Source organism: Brachyhypopomus gauderio, chromosome 1 (assembly GCF_052324685.1).
Source record: "Brachyhypopomus gauderio isolate BG-103 chromosome 1, BGAUD_0.2, whole genome shotgun sequence".
NCBI classification, from domain to species: Eukaryota; Metazoa; Chordata; class Actinopteri; order Gymnotiformes; family Hypopomidae; genus Brachyhypopomus; species Brachyhypopomus gauderio.
This window is the reverse complement of record NC_135211.1, coordinates 5,757,521-5,769,193: the sequence shown is the minus strand read 5'-3', so window position 1 is coordinate 5,769,193 and position 11,673 is coordinate 5,757,521. Positions and strand designations below refer to the sequence as shown.

Below are 11,673 nucleotides of genomic sequence, written 5' to 3'. Positions count from 1 at the left end.
AGAGGGGCAAGTTCAGAGGCCTGCTGTATGCCTGTAATGTCTTGGGCCAGGCAAAACTCAATTGTATTATACATAACTAGTTCCTTTATGTATGATGAACCTGATTTTGGCCTGGCCCAGAATCATTTTAGCCCTCAAATCTAAATGGCAAAATGGCATATTGACTAAGAGCACAGGTAAAATGGTTCATGAGGTGGATTTCAGAGGCCTGCTGTATAATAACATAATTTTATTATGTTATTATCCTCATACATATAGGAACAAGTTATGTATGATACAATTGAGTTTTGCCTGGCCCAAGACATTACAGGCATACAGCAGGCCTCTGAATTTGCCCCTCTGAACTATTTCACCTGTGCGCTTTACTCAATATGCCATGTTTCCAGTTAGATTTGAGGGCTAAAATGATTCTGGGCCAGGCCAAAACCAGGCTCCTCATACATATGGGAACTACTTATGTATGATACATTTGAGTTTTGCCTGGCCCTAGACATTACAGGCATACAGCAGGCCTCTGAACTTGGCCCTGTGAATCATTTCACCTGTGTGCTTAACTACCCAATATGCCTTGTTTGCAGTTAGATTTGACACATAAAATGATTCTGGGCCAGGCCAGAACCAGGTTCCTCATACATATAGGCACTAGTTATGTATGATACAAATGAGTTTTGCCTGGCCCAAGACCTTACAGGCATACAGCAGGCCTCTGAACTTCCCCCTCTGAACCATTTCACCTGTGCGCTTAACTACTCAATATGCCATGTTTGCAGTTAGATTTGACACATAAAATTATTCTGGGCCAGGCTAAAATCAGGTTCCTCATACATATAGGAAGTAGTTATATATGATACAATTGAGTTTTGCCTGGCCCAAGACATTACAGGCATACAGCAGGCCTCTGAACTTGGCCGTATGACCCATTTCACCTGTGTGCTTAACTACTCAATATGTCATGTTTCCAGTTAGATTTGAGGGCTAAAATGATTCTGGGCCAGGCCAAAACCAGGTTTCTCATACATATGGGAACTAGTTATGTATGATACAATTGAGTTTTGCCTGGCCCAAGACATTACAGGCATACAGCAGGCCTCTGAACTTGCCCCTGTGAACCATTTCACCTGTGCGCTTTACTCAATATTATGTGTTACTCAATTATTTGTGTTCTAGAACAGCATTTCTGTGTTTTTAGTTTTCAAATCTAAGAATATGTTTCCTTACGTTAGAAATTTTGACGAATTCAATCATCATGTACAAACTGCATACAATTGAAACGACTTGAAATAGAAACCATTTTACAAATGAAATGCTTTCATTATATTTTTATTTTTTACAGTCACAAAATCAGTATGGGAAACAATAACCTCTTAAATGTCTGCTCCTACGCTCGTTTAATGTAACGTTTAATCTATCGCTTTTAAACAAAGTGCGCAGCAAACACGCATCGTGAACATAACCTTTTTGAATAAGTAACCAACTTCAGCCGCCGAATACGGAGCTGCGAATAAGTAACCAAACGAATCTCAAACTGCGAATAAGTAACCAACTTCAGCCTCGTCTGCACAACCACTGTAAAAAAAACTAACATTTGATGGCAATACAGAAACAGTATTACATGTAATATTTTACCCTCTCCCAGCAAACAACAGACATTTTACAGTAACATCTGTTGTTTTCTTAGTCAGTTCATTTTTACTGTAATCCGCTTCAATTGGACTTTTTTTTTCAAATGTGTGCATTTTTGGCAACCAGGGGTCGGCAACCTATGGTGGCACGCGACACGGTGGACCAGCATCAGCAAAAAAAAATTAGTAGTAATAAAAAATCTCAGACAGAGAGCACGATCCTCCAATCGAAATCGCTCCTCAACGCTCCGATAAGCGGATGCGTTTATATTTGGCGATCGATCGCGATATAATACTTAATTTGTGTCTTGTGTCCATTTACACCCCAAGCTCAACAACCCCCCCCCCCCCCCCGCTCAACAATTTAAACTCGCTTGCTACTCGGCACCAGGGCTCTCAAGTTTTAGATTCATGTCAGAGTGTGAGAGTTGTTGACGGGAAGGGGGGGGGGGTGGTGGCGAACGTGAGTTGTTGAGCGGGGGGGGGTTTGTATATCGCGATCGATCGCCAGTGGAGGCCGACATATATATATGGATCAGAGGTAAATAAACTAGATTTTTTTTTCTCGCCGTATGAAATCGGAAGTGTGGCGTGTGAGCGTGTGAAGACGGTCAAATGCGTGAGACTTGAGAGCCCTGCTCGGCACACTCATTGACTAGACATGTTAAAGTTGGCACTCCATGTCTCAAAGGTTGCCGACCCCTGGTCTACACAATGAGTGATATTTACTGTTAGGTACTTTATGGAATGTAGATTAGACAAAAAAGGAGTCAGTAACAGTTTTGCAGTAAAGGGTATATTTTACTGTATTAGGGACATTACTGTAAATTGTGGCCTAACCCAAAAAATAATTATTGTAATTGTAAACATAATTAGCCATGGTCCCATATGTGTAAAAATACACATATACAAAAAAAGCCACACAAGGGGGAAAAACAGAATACAAAACTGAACAGTCTGGTCTAATCTAAACGGTCTGCAGCAGTTGGCCACATGTTTTCATCCACATCACATCTGATGTTGGCCCTTGCCATGCACCTGGGAAAGAAAAGCTTGGTATGCCTTATTCACCCCTGGCAGTCTTCAGCTGAAATGTCTCTGCAGCCGGGATCCATTGCATGCAGCAGGGACATTTGGTCATGGGGCCGATGATCATACACCTTCCACCTCCAGACTGAAAAAAGTTCCTTAGTGGGGTTGAGGAAAGGTGAGTAGGGCGGGAGGAAAAGGGACATCACTCTTGGATGGTCTATAAACCAGTTTGTGATGACATGAGAATGACAGAATGCTACATAGTCCCATCACAAATGTCCTCGTGTTTCCTCCCACCTGTTCCATTTCTGCTTCTGGAACCAGTTGTTGGTAGAGTTCATTCAAAAATGAAAGAAGGAGGTCACTGTTATAGGGACCAATCTGGCATTTGTGAAGGACCAAACCAGCACTTGAGATTGCAGGACAAATTTTTGTTATATTTTTACAAATTGTTATATTTGCTCCTCTCTGACCCGGTACATTACTGTACTTCATTTTATTTCATTGATCTATATGTGCAAAAAATGTGCACAACAGTAATAACTTTTCAGGTGCCTCTGTTTTTGCAGAACTTGACATTTTATACGTGTCACGTTGTGGGGGGGCCCCCTGCCGGTCGCCCCCGGTTACAGCGGCAGCGGTCCTGTTTTTGGTCACGTGATGTTCGTCCCTCAGGTGGGCGGGACCCGTATTCCGTCTCACCTGAGGGTCGTTTGTTCGTCTATATATGTCTTGTCTTTGTACCAGTTTACTGCTGGTTATTATTTCCTTCATTCGGAACAATGCACGGGTTTTTGGTTTGCACACTTTCTATTAAACCATCCTCTTTCCCTGAGACTTGGCGTGATCGCTTCCTTTTTAAGTTGCTCACCCTGCCCGTCACAATACGATATTTAAGGTTTTGAACCTTAGGTTTTCATTTTTGGCATGCTGTGTACAAGCAATTGTAAATAAGACAAAAACGATCCAGAATTTTGTTATTGGATAACCTTGTGTGTATAGAAAATGTAAGCATTATAAAAACATGTAAAATGACTGCATTTTGTGCCATAACAACATAAATTGAACTAATAGTATAGCCACTAAAAACTGATGTTGTGTTCACTGTGTTTGGAGTTTTGAAAATGTGACTACAGATTGGACAAACGCACGTTAGCAGTCGTCAAAAACTGTATTAGAATTTTAATGAATATCAAAAATTCAGCTTGCTGAAACTGTACATTAACCAACTAGACATCTCACATCCCCTTTATTAACCCTGTTAAGTTCCCACAAATGAATATCAAAACAGAAACATGCATGGACACAAATTAGTAGATAATATTAAAACTTTACCTGCCAGTAACATGAGGATTGTTGCCATCATAATATTTCCTGATGTTTGTAAAGACATGGTGACATCACCATTTACACAGAACTGATACTTGGAGCTCCAGTAAGTCGTGACTTTAGACTAAATGTTTCTGCTAAATGATCAAAGAAGAATTCTTAAATGAAGGCCTGTGCTGCTTTGCTCTGTTACTGAGTATAACGGCCATGACCTCAGTCCTGCTGCCCCTCACCCATCCTACACTCAGACGTTGTGATCTTGGTCACTGTAATACAGCAAAAACACGGAAGGTGTGTTGAATATTTAACACAGCATTCTGTCATCACCCCTCCCCCTTTACATTACAGCCTCTTCCTGGTACTCTCCTCAAGAACACAAAACACATTCAAGGATGATAAATATTTTTCTTCCTGTTTTTTGTACTTATTTGTGTGTTTTATTTTAAAGACGAGTTAAAGATGTTCTGCCCTGACCTGGTATGGGGTTTGGCCTCTCCTGTGTCCTGCATTTTCTGTTACACCAGTTGACATATCACTCTTGTCAGCATCCCAGAGATCAGACCGGAGTTTGATCAGACTGCCTGATAATGGCACTCTGGGTATTTTGCTACAGTAGATGGACCCTAAATGATATATTTTGTGTTCATGATTGTTCAGAGCCCTTAGCCACATATATTAGCTCAGAGTTATGCACAGCAGATGTTAGTATATTTAGGTCCAGTGTCATGAAACAGGAAGTCATTGTACCTATCAATGAGAAGAGAGCTTATTTTACACTATCAGTAGAGTTTGACCACAGTCAAGTGTGACAGTAGACATTTATACCACTTTAGTTTTAGCCACATACCCAGTTCATACCGGTAAACACCCAATGTAGCTATAGTGACAATTTAGGGGAAGATACAGGAATGTTTATTTTATTTTATGGTCACTGCTGAAATACATTCAAGAGAAAGCCCAGGGTATGGTACTTACAGATTTAATTTCATAAATTGTTTTGGAAGTAAGTAGTAAAAAAGAAAAATTATGAAAACAGAAAAAGTCACAAAAGTCAAAGTCAAACTCAAAGTCAAATTTATTTATATAGCGCTTTTCACAACACACGTTGTCACAAAGCAGCTTTATACAGGCATGAAAATGGGTCAGGGGTTAAAAAGGTGAGAAGACCGGGGGGGCGGGGCATGTGACGTCATGGGGATACGGTGACGGGGCGTTGACATGTGGGGGGGGGGGGGGTGACATGTGACGTCATGGGTATACTGCGACGGGGGGGGGGGGGGGGGTGGCTGCTGGTGTACGGGGATACAGCGACAGGTGATGCCAAATATTACGGAGCTCGTAAGGTGACATCATGTAAGAAATATAATAACGCGTGGCCACGACTTACTAACGCATGCGAACGACTTACTAACGCGTGCGAACAAGATAATTAAGTATTACTTTATATAAAGCCAGGTTTACCTTCCTTGGGCAGTCAGTTCGCGAACATCCCTGGGATCTGCTTGCTTTGCTGTGAAAAAATAAACTTTGTTGCCGCGTGTGAAAGGCGACGTTAGTATCTCGTTCCCACGCGTTAATAAGTCGTGGCCACGCGTTATTTATTTATTTTTTACATGATGTCACCTTACGGGCTCCGTAAAATATAGTAAAATCCATTAAAAAAATGTTTTGACTGTCATGTCAATGGATTCAATGTAAACGCAATCCGTAAACGCAAGAAGCCGCTTTCGCCATTCCGGATGGCTCAGTCAAAACCATTACGTCTTAATGAACCAATAAATACATCAGCGGCGAAAATTATTGTAAAAATACCAGGGTTCACGTGTTTTTATTTTATAACATGAGCTAAAGCACAGGGTAGACTCAAACGACAAGAGTTTACAACTTCATCTTCAACCTTTTCAGCCCTGGTGCGAATGTTATCCTCACCCGTCCCTGGATTCACCAGTTACAACTACAGACACACTAGAAAAAAATCTTGATTCTTATTTTATGTCACCGTTAACTACACGGGTTTGACGCGAACTTAATAGGCCCATCTATCTACCTATTTATCACAAGAGCTTGTGGTTAGATCTGACAGTGTTCAACGCTGTAGCGAACGGCAGTAACTTTGTTTTACCGCAAAATATGAAAACGATTGACCATTAATAACCCAATTAAATCCACCCAATTAAAATGTACGATCTGGTAAATGTAGTGGTAAATGTACGATCTGGTAAATGTAGTGGTAAATGTACGATCTGGTAAATGTAGTGGTAAATGTACGATCTGGTAAATGTACGCTCTTCTGACTTGTCCGCGGTGTAGCACTAGGTCCTGCTTCTCGTCCCGCTTAGCAGTAAATGAATAACATGAATGAAGAACGTTCGTATGATTGAAACGCTATTTGGCCTCTATGATGGTTCGGGGCGGAAACTGCTGGCGACTGTCATTGAAATTGCCAATTTCGGAAGTGCTCTGTTTGCTTATTAAGTCAATATGATAATTAAAATATATACATATAATCTCCCGACCCCCAGCCCCCCCCCCCTCCCCAAACAAAAAACTCATCGGATCTACACGATTCACGTAGGTCACCCTTTTCAACTTCAAAATGGTGACAGATTTTCATGCCTGTTTATAATCGTATGGGTCCAGATCCCTAATGAGCAAGCCAAAGGCGACAGTGGCGAGGAAAAACTCCCTATAGGGTGGGGATTAGGAAGAAACCCCGGGAGGACCAAGACTCAAAAGGGAACCCATCCTCCATTGGGCGGCCCGTTAACACATGTCCGTGGTTGCAGGGTGGTTCCACAGTTCCACAGCAACAGTCAAGGCTCCTGTTCCCCGGCCAAGCAGCCGCAGTCTCCTCGGTGCAGGCGGTGGGCCTCAGGCGGGCCAGCATCAGCACGATCCCTCGTGGCAACGGCTCATCCAACCCCGGCATCAGCACATCCACCGGCAAGCCAGACCATCCCCCAGGTGCCTGCAGGTGCCTGTATCCAATCGTCTTGGGTGGAGGCATGCAAAAGAACTCATGCAGTGCAGAGACAGAATGAGCAGTGCAGTAAGATGGAAGCTGCTTTACCCTAAACAGCTACAGAGGGCGAGAGTGAGCAAAAAATTGAGATCTATCAGTCTGGAAAGGGTTAAAAAGGCTGTTCATGCTAAAAAACCCTCCAATGTGACTGAATAACAACAATTCTGCAAAGATGAGTGGGCCAAAATTCCTCCACAATGTTGTAAAAGATTCATTGCAAGTTATCGCAAATGCTTGGTTGCAGTTGTTGCTGCTAAGGGTGGCCCGACCAGCTATTAGGTTTAGGGGGCAATCACTTTTCCACACAGGGCCATGTAGGTTTGGATTTTTTTCTCCCTTAATAATAAACACCTTCATTTAATAGCATTTTCATGCCCTTCGGGTACAATTCCTGAATGAGGTTATTCCGAAGGTGTTGAACATTGAAGCTGCTGGATTACGGCTTGAGATTGAGCGTGCACATAGAGCTTTGGCTCTGCGGCCTGCTCCAGGGGGAAAATCGCGAGCTATCCTGGCTCGCTTTCTGAGATCAGGGGATAGAGACTATGTGCTGCGGACAGCGCGCGAGAGAAAAGAGCTGCAGTGGGAAGGTAACCGTGTTCAGTTTTTTCCGGATTTCTCAAGAGCTACACAGCAGAAGTGGGAGTGCTGATTTGTCCTTGTTTTGAGAAGAGTTGCCCCCAATAACCCGAGGTGGACGAAGTGAAACCGAAATGAACCTTATACATTTCTTTAATGTCAGAGTAACATCGATGGTGCCTGTGGAGCGGATCACTCAGCAGCTTCCCAGTTAGCGATTCATGGACCGTTTTTGTTCTTTTATATGTAGTGGTATGGCCAGAACCAAGAAGTAACTCTGACTACGCCACCCCCGGAGGTATAAGCCCCCGAGGGAAAGTGAATTTGTTAACACCAATTTCCTTAAATTGATCCCAATTACCAGGGTTTCCACACCATTCAGGTTGTTGCAATTAGACAGAGACAGGGTCAGAATAGAAATCTTTATTTTCAATAATCAATTTTATGAACTATTTAAAAATCACAGTTCACAACCACACACCTCCTCACTCACACATCGGGTATGGTCATAGTAGACCAACAGAACATAACCACAAAGACTATAAACTAAAACTAACTCAACCAGGCAGGGAGGGGCTTACCGAAGGGATGACCGTCGCCACTAAAGTGGATCAGCCGAACCGCAGGAAGAATACGCTGGCTTCGCACCCCAGTTACCCTCCCCTACCTAAAGGGTGAACTCGCGAGCGTAACACCCACCACCACCGGCAGCGGCTTCCCTACGGTTTGTCCATGCTCCTGCCAAAAGAACAAAAGAAATAATCATTGGCCTTGTCCACCACCCTCCCCAAGGAATGGCCGGGCGCCCCAGGCCAGTAGCACGACAATCCCCAAAGCACAGTGATCACACACCCAATAAGTTGCACACTTGGCTCACTCCTACATCCCAGAGGGCACTGCACACATCACATCCCCCACAAGGGCACCACAACACCCCAACCACCCCCCAGGGGGAACCCAAGGCCTCAAAGAACATAAAGCAAACAAAAACGAAGTAATTAACCACTGCACACAACAAGGAAATAAACAAACCCAAAAACCGAACTAATAGAAATCAACAAAAAATTAATACCCGCTTACACACCCACGCACGCACGCACACACACACAAACACACACACACGCACGCACGCACGCACGCACGCACACGCTAGTCCTAATTAATGCCCCCACTCTATCATCCGCGAGGACGACACTCGGCCCCTGCTCGCGGCAATACCGCTGATTAACAGGGCCAGCACCACGTGCGCGTGTACTATTATAAAACCTAAAACCCAATAACGCAGTAGCAACACACAATAACAGAACAGCATAAAACTAGCAGAACAGCAGCCGGAGCGAAGCCCAGCACGGCGAAGCTTGTTGTAGGCCCGGTAGAGAGAGAGAGAGAGGGAAGATGGAAACACCCGGTAACCTATAAACAAATAGATATAATCAGATTAGCCATCCCTTCAATGGTTACTGCTCATAGTAGCGACGATATTAAAACACTACTTACCCACAGTCTAGTAGTACTAGACGCCACGCCCGAGTACTAATCTCGGAAGAAACAGTCACGAGATATAGAGCCTACATGGAAGGAGGAACCGTTAGCCACGACACTAAGAATGTAACGTTAGCGAGTGCGTGACTGAGTAATCACCTGCCAAACCACAGGGAGACCGCAGCTAGATAACCCACTGTAGTGGATTACAAGCGCGTAAGCGCCAAACGCAATAACGTTGAGAAGCCACTGTAGAAAGGTGGCCGCAGAGTGAATCCACCTGGACACAATATCACCGCTAACATTAGCCATCGATGACTACTTACACTCCGATGCCAGAGAAAACAATTTATTTACCTCCAGAAAAGTGTAATTTAAACGAGCCCAACACAGCCTCAACGGAAGTTGCCCACAGATAACAAACAGCAAACTAATGCCGATGACCGGACAGAACGGCGTAGGGCAGCCAGAACGTGCATCTGGCAGTGTCGGCGCCCTGAATTTAAAGCCCAGCCCTACGTAGGATGCCCGAGCAGCGTGATGACGCAACCCATGACGCGGCGTGGCTGCAGCACCCGTAGTGGTGCCGAGGCACCACTACATATAGTAGGGTTAGAGTTAGTTCAAGTTCCAATTCATAGCTGGGGGGGCAGTGAAGTTCGGTGCTCAATGAGCCAGCTAACAAGCTGGCTCTCCTCTTCCAGAGGACCCTTTCCTCTGGACCTAAGCATTCCCATTCTGAATGGGTGGATGAATGAGTGCGTGTTGGAGGGAGGGGACATATGGCCAGGTTTGGAGGTGTGAGGGTGAATTTGAGTGTATGTGTGTGTGTATGGGGGTGGATGTGTGCATGGTGGGGGTGTATAGGGGCGAATGTAGTGTGGGTTTGGGTGTGCGGGTGAGGACAGCTGGTTCTGGGTCGGGGCTGGTCGTGCCCGGTTCACTCCCGGACGCTCCCCTGAGACTACTGCACCACTCCAGAGGGGGGGCGCCTTGGGGCTCCGGAGTCCGGCTTGGCCCCCCGGCGAAGGGGCGATTGGCCCGCTCCCCTGGGCGGTGGTGGTATGGGGCGGCCGGGTGCTCCTCGGCGGGAGGTGGGCCCTGCCGGGTGGTGGGTGGCTTTCCGGGCGCGTGGCGCCGTGGCTTTGCCGCTGGCCCCTGGGGGGGGGGGGGCATCCTGGGGGGGAGGCGCTCTGTTCCCTCTGGTTCCCCTGGACCTGCGCTCCTTGACTGGTGGGGCGCTGTTCAGGGTCTCTCTCTCCCGCCTGCGGGGGCGGGCATGTGAGGGTTGGTGGAAAGTGCGGCTCTGGTACTCCACCGCTCCATGGGGGGCCGTGGGCTCTCTCCGCCCGCCTCTGGCCTCTGGGGGAATGTTGTCGCAGCTACCCACCCTTGCTGGTAAGTACATTCCATACATCTATCCTATGTTGCACTTCTAGGTTGCACATAAACACACACTCAAACACACCCATACATCGCACTCATCTGTACTATATGTATTTGGTTTACTTTCTGTACTTCTTTGCAGTGGTCATTTGAACTGGTTGCGTGTTTTATTTTATTATTATTATTATTATTATCATTTTATTATTATTATTTTTTTTTCTTTCTTCAAGTTCTGAGGCCTGCTGTATGCCTGTAAGGTCTTGGGCCAGGCTTAACTCAATTGTATCATACATAACTAGTTCCTATATGTATGAGAAACCTGATGTTGGCCTGGCCCAGAAAAACCTTGTGGAAAACCTTGTGGAAAAACCTCGCGGAAAACCTTGCGAATATTAACATTTTATGCCTCAAATCTAATTGGAAACATGGCATATTGAGTAAAGTGCATAGGTGAAATGGTTCACAGGGCCAAGGTCATAAGCCTGCTGTATGCCTGTAAGGTCTTGGGCCAGGCAAAACTCAATTGCATCATTCATAACTTGTTCCTATATGTATGAGGAACCTGATTTTGGCCTGGCCCATAATCATTTTATTCCTCAAATCTAATTGGAAACATGGCATATTGAGTAAAGTGCATAGGTAAAATAATTCACAGGGCCAAGTTCAGAGGCCTGCTGTATGCCTGTAACGTCTTGGGCCAGGCAAAACTCAATTGTATCATACATAACTATCCTCAGCTTTCTACGGCTCTGGGCCTACCGCTTAAAAGCATCAGGTGACGAACGTCTTTCGGAAAGCAGATAGACGTCGTTTGAACATCAGGTGACGAACGTCTTTCGGAAAGCAGATAGACGTCGTTTGAACATCAGGTAACGACGTCTATGCACGTCGTGCCAGTGAGCAAACGACCTGCCGCAGATGCTTTAACGATGTAACTGTGCTGTCTGGGTAGGAACCGCATATTTTAAATAAAATGGAGTTTATTCTTCTTTAATAATCCAGTATGTTTGACACCCCTGCTTTAAATAATAAATTAAATAATCCTATAAAAAGAGTAATTATATAAATAAATATAATAACAATTAAAACATTTGAGCAAATTAGCCTTAAATAAAAATACAATGTACTATGGGTAATTTTCGTTTTTACTCTGCAACAAGTCATTCTTTTGCTAGCATTTGCCTTTGGCCCTGTTACGTTGCTAAGTGCGTTTCTGCATAT

The 11,673-nt window shown here is 44.7% G+C and overlaps 2 protein-coding genes across 2 annotated transcripts in view; both read right to left on the bottom strand.

Annotated features, from left to right (window-relative positions):
• Nucleotides 1-4,101, bottom strand: part of LOC143525976 (uncharacterized) — an 8,844-nt gene extending 4,743 nt beyond the window's left edge. Inside the window, exon 1 of the mRNA XM_077020484.1 lies at nucleotides 3,990-4,101. Coding sequence (XP_076876599.1) covers nucleotides 3,990-4,047 — 58 coding nt within the window. The 5' untranslated portion in view covers nucleotides 4,048-4,101. The remainder of the gene's footprint in view (nucleotides 1-3,989) is intronic.
• The window catches only part of LOC143524113 (B-cell receptor CD22-like), a 210,241-nt gene that overhangs the window by 9,488 nt on the left and 189,080 nt on the right, over nucleotides 1-11,673 (bottom strand). The gene's annotated exons all lie outside the window — the stretch shown is intronic.